The 13,051-nt window shown below is 44.5% G+C and overlaps 1 protein-coding gene across 8 annotated transcripts in view; it reads left to right on the top strand.

The window, feature by feature from the left end:
• WDR25 (WD repeat domain 25) overlaps positions 1–13,051 on the top strand; it is a 140,314-nt gene that overhangs the window by 121,509 nt on the left and 5,754 nt on the right. For all 8 annotated transcript variants that reach the window (XM_088024454.1, XM_088024452.1, XM_088024449.1 and 5 more), the window contains one exon: positions 12,799–12,969. In XM_088024454.1, coding sequence (XP_087880580.1) covers positions 12,799–12,969 — 171 coding nt within the window. The remainder of the gene's footprint in view (positions 1–12,798; positions 12,970–13,051) is intronic.

Genomic DNA, 13,051 nt, shown 5'->3' with positions numbered 1-13,051 from the left:
AGTCTGTGGTCCATCTCATATTAATTTTTGCACATGGTGCAAGGTAATGGATGGAAATTCATGGTTTTGCATGTGGATATTCAGTATTCCTGCAACATTTGTTGAAAACAATACCCACACCTTTGTAACTATGGAAAATTAGTTGACTGAATATGTGTCGGTCTGTTTTTGTAATCTCGTCTCTCCCATTGCTTTCTTTGTCCTTACACCAATACCCCATTGTTTTCTTGTTATCTTTCTCATTATTTTCATCTAATGAGTCTTGAAATCAGGTAGTATAAGTCTTCTAGTTTTTTCTTTTTTCAAAATTGTTTTGCCTATTCTAGGTTCTTTGCACTTATATTTTAATTTTATAATCACTTTGTCAGTTTTCTACCAAAAAAAGGCCTGCTTGAACTTTGAGTGATATTGTATGTAATGTACCAATCAGTTTTGGAGGAGAATTGAATTCTTAACAGTTTTGAGTCTTCCAATCCATAAACATAGTATACTTTTCCATTTATTTAAATCTAGTTTGGGGCGCCTGGGTGGCTCAGTTGGTTAAATGTCCGACTCTTGATTTTGGCTCAGGCCATGATCTCAGGGTCCTGGGATTGAGCCGTGCGTAGGGCTCTGCGCTCAGCAGGGAGTCTGCTTCTCTACCTCTCTCTCCCTCTGCCCCTACCCATCCTCCTCACATGTGCATGCTCTCTCTCTCTAAAATGAATAAATCTATAAAAAAATAAATCTAGTTTAATTTCTTTCACCAGTGTCTTATTGTAGTTTTTACTGTATAACTCACATTGTTGTTAGGTTTATCCCTAAGTATTTATATTTTTACACTATTGTAAGTAGTATTTTAAAATTCCAATTTCTGATTGTATATTGTTGGTATATAGAAATACACTGATTTTTGTGTATTCACCTTGAATTCCATTACTCTAAGTCATTTATTAGTTCTAGTTGCTTTTTTGTAGATACTGTTGTATTTTCTGCAAAGATGATCATTTCATCTGTGAATAAAGGCAGCTTTAATTCTTTTTTTCCAATCTGGGTGCCATTTCTTCCTCCCTCCCATGCTGCATTCTATCCCTTCCTTCCAACTTATTGCATTGGCTTAAGCCTCTAGACCTGTGTTGAAATGAAGTGGCGAGGGTGGACATCCTTGCCTTGTTCCCAGTATTAGAGGGGAAGTGTTCATTCTTTTTCACAGTTACATATGTTAGCTATGTGTTTTTGTAGATGCCCCTATGAATTTGAGGACATTCCCTTTTATTCCTAGTTTGTTGAGTGTTGTTATCGTGAATTACTGCTGGATTTTGTCAGTTGCTTTTCTGACATCTTTTGAGGGATAATGTTTTTCCTATTTACTCAGTTAATATGGTAGATTTTGTCAATAGATTTTTTAGTTATTAAAACAACCTTGCATTCTTGGGATAAACTCCACTTGATCATGATTTATTATCCCCTTTATATAATTTGGGATTCTGTTGGCTAAAATGTGTTAAGAATTTTCACATCTGTATTCAAAGGGTTATTGATCTGTACTTCCCTGGTAATATCTTTGTCTCCTTTTGATATCAGGGCAATGCTGGCCTCATAGAATGACTTTGGGATTGTTCCTTTCTCCCCAGTTTGCTGGAAGAGTTTGTTTAGAGTTGCAATTATTTCTTCTGTAACATTTGCTGGAATTGACTAGTGAAGTTGTCTTAGCCTGAAATTCTTTTGGGGAAGATTTGAAATCTCAGATAAAATTTATTTAATAAATATAGGGTTATTCCAGTGTTCTCTTTCTCTTTGAGTGACCTTTGGTAGTTTGTGTCCTTCAAGAAGCTTTTTTCTTTCATTCGTCAAAATTATCTAATTTTTTGGCATAAATTGTCTAGAGGCTTGTTAATTTTGTTGACCTTTTCGAAGTACCAGATTTTTGTTTCATTGATTTTCTTTATTTCTTTTCCTTTTAAAAATTTAATGATTTCTTAACTATTTTCTTCTGCTTAAACCTTGGGTTTAACTTTATATTGTTTTTCTAGTTTCTTAAAGTAGAAGTTAAGACTTTTGTTCTTTTATAACCTAGATCAGTACCACAGGAGCTTCCCCTTATCCACAAGGGATATGTTCCAAGACCCCCAGTGGATGCCTGAAACCAGGGATGGGACTGAACCCTGTGTATACATATTATCTACTATGTTTTTTCCTATAAATCCATGCTTATGATAAAGTTTACTTTATAAATTAGGTACAGGAATACATTAGCAACAATACCTAATAAAATAGAACAATGATAACAACTTAGTATAACAATATAATATGAGTCATGTGAATGTGGTCTCTTTCTCAAAAGATCTTACTAAACTGTACTTAGCCTTCCTTTTCTTGTGACGCTGTGAGATGATAAAATGCCTGTGTGATGAGGTGAAGTGACATGGGCACTGTGACATAGCGTTAGGCTACCACTGACCTGACAGTATGTCAGAAGGAGGATCATCTGCATCCAGACTACAGGTGACCTCGGTGACTGAAACTCTGGAAAGCAAAACTGTGGGAAAGGGGAGACTGTTGTGTTAATTTCCCTCTGGGTGTTGCAGCTACATTAACACAACTGTTGATATATTGTGCTTTCATTTTTATTCATGAAAAAATACTTTCTAATACATTTTTTATTTCTTCTTGGTCCATGGATTATTACAAGAGTGTGCTATTTAGATTCCAAATACTTGGGAATTTTCCAGATATCTTCTATTGATTTTTAATTCCGTTGTGGTACAGAACATACATTGATTGTGTGTTTAAATCCTTTTAAGTTTATTGAGACTTGTTTGACGTTCTAGAATATGGTCTACCTTAGTAAATGTTCTGTGTGTAATTGAAAATAATGTTTATTCTGTTGTTGAGAGTAGTGTTTATACGTCTCAATTAGATTGAGTTGGCAAATCATGTTATTCAAGGCTTCTGTATCCTTTCTAATATTTCTGTCCATTTGTTCTCTTAGTTAAGAGCAGCTGGTTGAAATTTGTGACTAGAAGAGTGAATTTGTCTTATTTCCTTTTTAAGTTCTATTAGTTTTCCTTCATTTATTTTGAGGCTCTGTTATTAGGTACATAACCATTGAGGATTGTTGTTTCCCTGATGAATTGACTCTCTAATCATTATGAAAAGACTTTGTTTATCCCTGATAATATTCTTTATTCTGAAATCTCCTCTGTCTGTCATTAACCTCAGCGTTCCTGGTTTACTTTGATAACTGTCAGCATGATACATCTTTTGCCATGTTTTTACTTTTAACCTACTTCTGTCTTTATATTTAAAATGTGTTTCAGGGCACCTGGCTGGCTCAGTTGGAAGAGCATGCAACTCTTGATCTCAGGGTTTTGAGTTCAAGCCCCACGTTGGGTGTAGAGATTACTTAAAAATAAATAAATGGGGGGCCTGGGTGGCTCAGTCGGTTAAGCACCTGACTCTTGATTTCGGCTCAGGTCATGATCTCACGGTTGTGAGATTGAGCCCTGCATGGGGCTCTGTGCTCAGTGGGAAGTCTGCTTGTGGATTCTCTTTCCCTCTCTCTCTGCCCTCCCCACCTCTTGCTCTCTCTAAAATAAAAAAAATCTGGGGCGCCTGAGTGGCTCAGTCAAACATCTGCCTTCGGCTCAGGTCGTGATCCCAGGGTCCTGGGATCGAGCCCCACATCGGGTTCCCTGCTCAGCGGGAAGCCTGCTTCTCCTTCTCCCACTCCCTCTGCTTGTGTTCCCTCTCTTGCTGTCTCTCTCTGTCAAATAAATAAAAATCTTTAAAAAATTAAATTTAATTTAAAAATCTTTAAAAATAATAAACTATTATTTATTTTATTATTTTTTAAGATTTTATTTATTTGAGAGAGTGCATGTGAGAGACCACTCATGAGCAGGGAGAGGCAAAAGGAGACTCCCCGCTGAGCAGGGAGCCTTTTAAGGGACTTGATTCCAGGACCCCGGGATCATGACCTGACCTGCAGATGACAAACAAACTTTAAAAAAATAAGTAAAATGTGTTTCTTGTAGGCAGCACTTAGTTGGATCTTGATCTTTAGTTTAGTTCTGTGTACCAGTCTTTTCCTTTGAGCTGGTGTATTCATCCGGTTTTCATTTAATGCAATCATTGATGTGTTTGGGTTTCAACTCACCATCTTGTTTTCATTTGTTGCACCTGTTCTCTTCTGTCCTTTGTTTTTGTGTTTTGTTCCCCTTTTCTCTTGGATTAACTAGTATTTCTATGATTTCATCTTATCTATTTTGTTGCTTTTTTAATCCGTGGATTTGTGCTGTGGTTTACTTTTAGTGGTTGCTTTAGAGTTCATAGTGTATGTGTTTATCTTACCAGCCCACCCTCAAACCCTGTTAGATCTCTTTACGTATTGTGTGAGCATCTTACAATGTACAGATCTTCAGTTTTCCCCTTAATAGTCTTTGTGCTGTTGTTGGCATACGTTTTATTTCTACGTATATTACAGTCCCCATAATACATTGTTATTTTTGCCGGAAATGGCAAATTATTTTAAAAATATTTTAATAATAGAAAAGTATGTTCTATTTCCCTGCATATTTGCTATTTCCATTGCTTTTCAGTCTTTTTAAAAAAGATTTTATTTGGGGCGCCTGGGTGGCTCAGTTGTTAAGTGTCTGCCTTCGGCTCAGGTCATGATCCCAGGGTCCTGGGATCGAGGCCTGCATTGGGTTATCTGCTCAGTGGGGAACCTGCTCCTCCCTCTCCTGCTCCCCCTGCTCATGCACACACACTCTCTCTCTGTTAGATAAATAAATAATATATATTTTTTAAAAAGAGTGTTTATCTTTATGTCATTGAGGATTATTATAATTGCTATTTAACTGTGTCTGATAATTCCATCATCTGGGTCACTTCAGGGCTGACATCTATCATTTCTCTTTTGTGGTGGTTACTATTTACATTTTCCTGATTCTTTATATGTCAAGTAACTTCAGAATATATCCTGCACATTTTTAATATTGTATGGTAAAATCCTGGGTGCTATTAAAGTCCTATGGAGAATAGTGATTTGTTTGTCTTAACAGGCAAATGACCATGTTAAATTCAGATTCCAAATTCTTTCTCTCTTTCATTGGGCAGTGGTTCCATTTTCATTGCAGTGTTCAAACCGTTTGTGATGCTGGGCCACAAAGGGGTTAGTTTCAGACTTGGGCAGTGGTTATATGGTATTCTGCTTCTCCTAGTTTTGGCTGTGCTTCTGAGAGTGTGTTCCATGACTGTATTGCTTAGGGGTTGTTCTGGGGTGCCTGTCACTTCACACATAGAACTAGAGGATTCTCAGCTCTCTCCTCTTTGGAACTTCTCCCACACCGCCTGGCCCCCCCAGGGCCTCCTTTCCTGGTCCTTCTGCCCAGAGAGATGGCATTGTCTCAGACTGTTAGCCTTCTGCCTCGTCACGGTATTTATAACTGGGATCCCTTTCAAGGCGAAGTAGCCAGAGAAAATAGAGGAAAAAAATAATGTGGCTTTTCCCCTTACCATTGTTATAATAAAGGTCCTTTCCCTCAACTCTTCTATTCAGATGTTTTCCTTCCCGGTTTTATGTATTTGTGCTGCACACCCAGAGCACTGCAGTCCCGCGGTTGGGGCTGACATTGGGTCAGGGCAGGAGAGCAAGAGGATATATTTTTAAATTTCCCCCATACTCTCTGGCTTACAGGGGCCCATTTTCTTGTTCCTTTGACCAGAATGACAGATTTATTTCAGAATTTTTGCTGTCCATGCTCACTATGTAGTTCCTTAATTCAGTAAGTCCATTTGTCAAAGTCAGGAGTTAAAAGACAACAAACAAGCAACCCCCTCCCCCAAGCCCCACAAATCTAGGCCCTCACCTTGCAAATTTTTATTTCCCTCTCTAACCTACTTGCTATTATTTACTCTTTAAAGCCTTTAGGTAGTTGCTTCGTGAATTTTGTCCAGAGCTTTTAGTTGTAATTGGTAGGAGAGAATAAGAGGCCATAGCAAGCTTATTCCATTTTGGGTTAAAACTAGATTTCATCTTTAAATCCAGTCTTTTTTTTTCTCTTCAGTATGTTTTGAATAATTTCAATTGCTGTGTCTTCTAGTTCACTTTTTTTTTTTTTTTTTTTGCTGCAGGAGCACATCTGCTGTTAATCCCATCTAATGTATTTTTCATCTCAAACATTGTCTATTTCATCCCTAGAAGTTCAATGGGGGACTCCTACATCCTCCACGTCTCTATCTACCATGGTCACTTTTGCCTCTACCCCCCCTTTTTTTAAGAGGGAGAGAGAGTGCATGTTGGGGTGGGGAAGGGCAGAGGGAGAGAACTTTGCGGGGCTCGATCTCACAACTCTGAGATCATGACCTGAGCAGAAATCAAGAGTGGGACGCTTAACTGATTGAGCCACCCAGGCGCCCCGCTTTCTTTTACCTTCTTAAATGTATGCTAGACAATTACAATCACTGTTGTGGTGCCAAGGTCTGTCATCTAGCACTTCTGGGTTTAGCTGGGTTTAGAGACCGTAATCTGAGTGATGTGGTTGCTCCTTGTTTCTAGGCCTCTTCTGTGGACAGAGCTAGGAAATATTTTTGTTGTTAAGAAAAAAAATACATCAGGGACTTCTCCCTGGCTCAGTCGATGGAGCGTGTGACTCTTGATCTCAGGCTTGTAAGTTTGAGCCCCTTGTAGGGTGTGGAGATTACTTAAAAATAAAATCTTGAAAAAGAAAAAATACTGATTTTTTTCCCCCAATTCAAATTTAGGATTATGGAATTTTTCTTTAACTTTTGGTTTTATATATTTTCTCTTTTTTATACTGGAAATTTTTATTTCTATCTGCCTTCGCACAATTTTTGGGTTGTATATATCAACACTAGCTATGCAATGACTGAAGACAGTTTAAGATTTCTTGTGGTTCTTTTGGTCCCTAGAGTATGTCCAGTTAGGATCTACCATCAAATTACTGATTTTCTGTTCAGAATGTATATTCAACTAAGGACGTGCCATTATATTAGTGTCCTTTAGTGTCTCTCAAAATAAATCCCATTTGTGTGGCTAAGCTACCAGCTCAACACATGGTTAGTTTTATTTACTTAATTTTGCTTTCACGTCTTAGAGCCTGTTTTATGTTAATTTGGTTGCATCATTTTATAAAATATATACATGACTCTAGAGAAGGAATTGGAAAACTATAGCTCATAGGCCCGATCTGGCCTGCCACCGGCTTGGTACGATCCTTGAGCTAAGAATGGATTCTAGGGGTGCCTGATGGTACAGTCGGTTAAGTGTCCCTACTCTTGATATCCGCTTAGGTCACAATCTCAGGGTTTTGAGATTGAGCCCTGCTCTCGGGCTCCACACTCAGCATGGCATCTGCTTGAGATTCTCTCTCTCCTCTGCCCCTCCCCCCACTTGCGCTTGCACGTGCTCTCTCACTTTCTCTCTCTCTAAAATAAATAAAATCTTAAGAAAAGAATGGTTTCTACATTCTCAAATGGTTGTAACACACATCTGTGCACATGCCTTCACACATGTACATGTACACAGGAGAGTCCGCAGCAGTATCCGTACGTGTCCCCCAAACCCTACACTGTTTACTGTCTGGCCCCTTACAGACAACTTCTCAGTACTGTCTCTAATCCTGTCTCCTCCTGTCTCCTCCATTCTCTTTATTTATTTACTTCTTTAGTTTCTGGCTTATCTTTCTGTTGTTTTTAGTGGACGCAAGCCACACACACGTATTCCTGCCCCCTCTTCCATTCACCTTGTACACTGTTTCTCTGCCACCTGGGGCTTTTCTCACTGGACAGTATGTCTTGGAGGCTTCTCCGTAGCAGGGCAGGAGGGCAGGCCCCACTCTTCGCAGCTGCATCACCTTCTGGAATGTGGATGTACTAAGGTTTATTCATCCGGTCCTTTCTGGATGTACATTTGGGTTATTTCCAGTTTTTTATTTTTACAAGCATTGCTGCTTTCAGTGGTGTTGTACTTACATCTTTTTGGGGTTTTGCCAGTGTGCCTTTGGGATCGCTCCTACAGGTTGCTTTGTTGGGTCATGCAGATTGCTGAGAAACAAGGCATATGTTAGTTTGCTCGATGTTGCCCCAGTTCTCTCCGCAGGGACTGTATGGTTTTGTGTTCCTGTCAGCAGTGTGTACAGTTAGCTAAAGCCCCACAGCCACCTAATGGAGTGTGTTGTCAAAGTGGGATTTTGCTAATTTGATAGGTAAGAAATGGTATCTCTGTGTAATTTAAATTTGCATTTCTCTTGCTATGAGCAAATCAAAGGACCAGTTACATTTCCTTTTATGTGAACTCTGTTTACTTTTCTAGCATTTTTTTGTACAGGTGCTGGGTCTTTCTCACCTGTTTTGAGAAACTATGTATTAGGGTTAGTAACCTTTGCCTCTAATATAAGTTGCAAATATTTCTCCCATTTGTCATTTTTACTTAACTTTTTTTTGGTGCCGTGCAATGGTTTTTTTTTTAAATTATTATTATTTTCATGTAGCAAGGTTAACCCATTTTTTCTTGTCATTGCTTCTGGCCTCAGAGCCATGGCTAGGAAAGGTTCCCCCAGCTCCAGGTTGTAGAAAAACTCAGGTCCTCTTTTCTATTTTTTTTTTTTTTAACACAAGTTTCTGACCCATTTTGAATTTATTGACAGAGCGCTTTTGGTGTGCTCTGTGATTGGCTACTTGTGTGAATTTAAACTATAGAAACAGGCCCTTTGCTCTCTTCTCCAGCTTGCTTTTATGCATAGATTCCTGACATCTTAGCATTTGAAGAGACCCCAATGTTTGTTTTTAGGGAGAAGGAATTGAACTCTGGGGAGAAGGAACTTGCCCAAGGACCCACAGCTCTGAGCTGGGGACTTTGGCTCTGGCTGGCCCCAGAAGAGAAGGTTTCTGAGCATCTGCCTCGTGTCAGCCGCTGAGCCAGGCACATTGCCTTTGTTTGCTCCCAAGCTGTAGGCCCCATTTCTCTCCCCACCTTACAGCTGTGGAGGCTGAAGCAGAGAGGCGTGGTTTGCCCAGGACCCAGAAGTTTAGCAACAGGCCCCCAGGGTGTCTGCCTGAGAGCTTGGGCCCTCCCATGGAGGAGGGAGGCCTCCACCAGCCTCCCCAGGGCCAGTGATGATGATGTGACATTGAGTGAGGCGCTCTACTTCTGCCTCTCACTCCCCCTCCCCCCCCCCCACCGTGGCCTCAGAGTTCCTTGAGAGTCAGGTTTCCTTTGTCTCCATGTCCAGGACCACAGGAGGACCCTGTGACTGAGTGTCATCCCCCAGGGTGTCTCACGGGGTAGGGATGACGGCTCCCCAAGTGCTGGCTTAGTCCCAACTGCCAGGATGTTGCTGGGAGCTAGAGACCTCAAAGTCCCTGCTTTTCAAGCTGTCCTTTTGTTCACTGATCCATTTGTGTATCCACTCATTCACTGATCCAGCCATCGGTTCAACACACCTTAGTAATGCCTGTGCTGTGCAGACCCAGTGCTGCCCAAGGGCGACCTGGAGATGTGACAGATGCCAGTCCCTAGGAACTCACGGTCCTGTGGGGTAGGCAGGTGACTGAGGGAGCATGGGGTCCCACGGGACCCAGAGCAGTGTCTCCCCTTGCCTTTCCTCAGGCTTGGGTGCAGAGGAGTGGTGGGGTGGGGTTAGGGGGCTAGGGCACCCCAGTTCTCCTCCTTTCTGGGGTCCAGCAGCGCCCAGAGGCAGAGGTTTGCTTGTTGTCAGTCCAGGCCCTTTGTGGTGATGACCAAAAGGCCAGGCCTGGAGAGGGAAGGGACGCCCCCAGGCACACAGTATGTCAGCAGCTGGGCCAGGACCGGAGCCCAGCCTGTGCCCCAACCCCTCACACTTTGGAAGTGGCAGGGATGCGAGGAAGGATGAATCAGAGTCAGCCCAGAGTTTCCCACGTTTGTCTGGAGGGCCGAGCAGTTGTCAGATTTCAGGGATGTTGAGTGATTTTCATACCTGAGTATGTCGTGGTGTGGATTATGTCTCCCACTTTCCCCAAAGCCAGAGCCTTCAGCCAAGTATCTGCTTCCTGCCAGAAGAGTCCGAGGAGGGCTCCCTTCTGGATCCAGCTAGTTAGGCCCGCGCAGCGCCGCCATCCCATGCCCCTGGGATGGGACACACCAGCTGTCGGTGTAATTAAGGTTGCCATAAAACCCACCAGCTAGACACACAAATGGCACCTCTGCTCTTTCCCGGGGCAGGAGCAGTTGTGAAGGCAAGTAAATCACGTTCGGCGGCGATCACTTCAAAGGTCAGCTTTCCACTTACAGCACGTCATTGGCAGGGATCGCCCGTAACACGGCTTGTTTCCCGGCCATTCAATTTTATGGCGCCCTAATGAATTGGCCGTTTCCATCCGTTCTCAGGAACGTACAGAACAACGGTTTTCATTCTCCTGGAAAGTTTGTCTTGGGAGGCAGGTGTGTCGGGCTCACGGGTAGTTCTGTCACGGACAGGCCGAGGGCCCCTGGCACCTTGCTCCTCTCTGGGCCTTCACGCCACCCTCTGGGAAAAGCTACCTCTGGGCTGTCCTCATGAGACCATTTATGTGGAACCCCTGCCCAGTGGCTGCCACTTACCGGGCACTCAGAAGCGGCAAGGGCGGGGCCCTCTTCTTCCTGTCTCCTTTCCTGGGTCAGTGATTTCCCAAGCCCCTGTGGGGATCAAGGTGCTGTGATTGGAGAGGGGTCTGTGGCACGTAGGCCGGAACCTGCACCCAAGAGCTCCCGGTCCTCACTGCCAGGGAGCCAGGAAGTGCCTGGCGCATGTGGGGGGCCCACCAGTGGCCATTCTGTGTGAGCTCCTGTTGCTCTGGGGGCTACCCTGTGCCTCCCCCCCCCACCAGGGAGGGCAAGCTGCTTAGTGCGCCAGCCGTGGCCAGGGGTGTGAGTCGGCCAGACATACTCCTCTTTTGGTAGTTGCTACCCCGGCCATCTCTGGGTTCCCTGTCCCTCACCTGAACGGTGGTGATGGAGAGGGCTTTGGGAAAAGGGGAAGAAAAGCGTCGAGGCCCAGTGTGGCCTGGGCCAATGGAAGCCTGGGGTGGCTGAAGTGAGGGGTAACTGGAATGGCGCTGGGATGGGAGGAGTGGCAGGGAGACTGCTCCAGAGCCATGATAATGGGCATTGCTCCCGCCCCGCCCCTCCCCACCAAAGTGGATTCCAAACACAGCCTTGCGGTGGCACTGTTGTGAGTTGGACTGTTGTGCAAACTCAGGGGAGCTCATATTGGAGACTGTGAAGGCATGCAGCGCCGCGCCGCGCCCCCCCACCCCCCGCCGCCCCAGGCCCCAGCCTCAGACTCGGCAGGCAGAGCATTTGGCCAGCAGCCCCCCCGCTGGGCCCCTCTGGCTGGGGGCACGGAGCCACATCACCCCCCTCCCCCCCCCCCCCCCCCCCCCGTCCACACTCTTTGAGGCTCAGGGCTAGGGAGCAGCCACAGGCTGCCTTTCTGCCCTGTATTCAGAGGCCTGCAGGGCTGCACTCTCTTTTCTGCCTCTGGACCACTCTTCAGGCTTCAGGGGGCTCACCCTGAAATCAACTTAGCTAGGGGCTGCTTCTGAAGAGGCTCAGAGAATAGCAGTCATTTGCCTCTCTCCTCCCCCAGGAAATTGTCCCCAAATTTATGGAGGTAGGGAGTGGCCAGTAGGAGACTGGGTTGTGGGCCCCAGGGAAGCAGCAGGGATGGGGAGAAGCCTACCACCCTGGCGGTGGGACTTTGGGCAAATCCCTACATCTCTGAGCCTCAGTGTTCCTCATCTGGAGAATGGGTCTCAAAACTGCCTAAATTGACTTTACAGAGTGCTGCATGTAATGTGAATTTGACTTATATACATTTGAAAGAGGATGATAGGAAATATATCTGCAAAATTTTAGAGGTTGTGAACTCCAGTTTTTAAAAAAAATTTGTCAAGACTTCTTTTTCCCCAGTCAGCGGGTGAGGGACCAGAGAACTGTGTTTATGCTGTGGCCACATGGTGGCGCCCTGGGAGCTGGTAAACAGGCCAGGCAGGACCAGCCGGAAGGCCTGAGGCCGCCTTGTATTGGCCTCTTGTTGAATATTGCAGTCTAAAGCATGCTGTCTGTGAGTTTGTTAAGTGGAGATACTTATTAGTCCCGATACTGGGACCCTCCCCAAACCTAAACCAGTTGCTTTAGAATGGAAGGTGAATATGATAAAATGCTCTGGAGAAAAGAGAACTGCTTGATAGTTAATCACATTGGTTTACAAGACAGGCAGCTATGAAATATTGGCCATGAGGCTAAGAAGTAAAAGTGTCTTTAAAGCTAATCTGTGTATTGTGGTTCTGCCTTTATGGTCTCCAAGGACTCTGGCTTTCTGCAGTACAGTTACTATTCCAGAGAGAATAGGCTGGGGTTTTGTGAGCTGTGAATTATGTGACGTCTTTAGAAGCAAGAGCCTCTCACAATATGTGGCCTGGTATTAGTGGGCATCACTGATGCCCTTTTGGTGCCCTTGGGCAATGGGCCCTTCCCAAAGCTCGCTTTTATCAGGCACCAGCTGCTGTCTAGAGGACTGGTGTGATTGGAGAGATCATCACGCCTCCCTGGGTGGCTAATGGATGGTGGTCATGTGTCAGTAGACGTGGGGTGGGCACGCGACAGGGAGGACTGTCTGTGGGGAGGGGCCATCAGGGAAGGCTGTATCTCCTAGCAGCCCAGCACTGCTCTCATTGGACCCACCTGCTGGCTGGGCTCTTGTTGGCCCTCCCCGTGGGTGCCTGCCCTGTACTCCTGGGGCCCACCAGCATGATAGGTGCCCACTCTTGCAGGTGGTGAGAAGCTACAAGGCGACCATCCAGCAGACCTTGGACATCCTCTTCCTCCAGGAAGGCTCTGAGTTTCTGAGCAGCACAGATGCTTCGAGCCGGGACTCTGCTGACCGCACCATTATTGCCTGGGATTTCCGGAGCTCTGCCAAAATCTCCAACCAGATTTTCCACGTGAGAAACCCTATTTGGCATTGCTTTTCAGTTTGTTTCAGCTGCAGGATGTAGCCATATAGCCCTAAGCTGCTGGGATCTT

This window comes from Eumetopias jubatus, unplaced genomic scaffold (assembly GCF_037043125.1).
Source record: "Eumetopias jubatus isolate StellerSeaLion01/CBP00866 unplaced genomic scaffold, mEumJub1_p1.0 scaffold_7, whole genome shotgun sequence".
NCBI lineage: Eukaryota > Metazoa > Chordata > Mammalia > Carnivora > Otariidae > Eumetopias > Eumetopias jubatus.
This window is presented reverse-complemented; position numbering and strand designations above follow the sequence as displayed.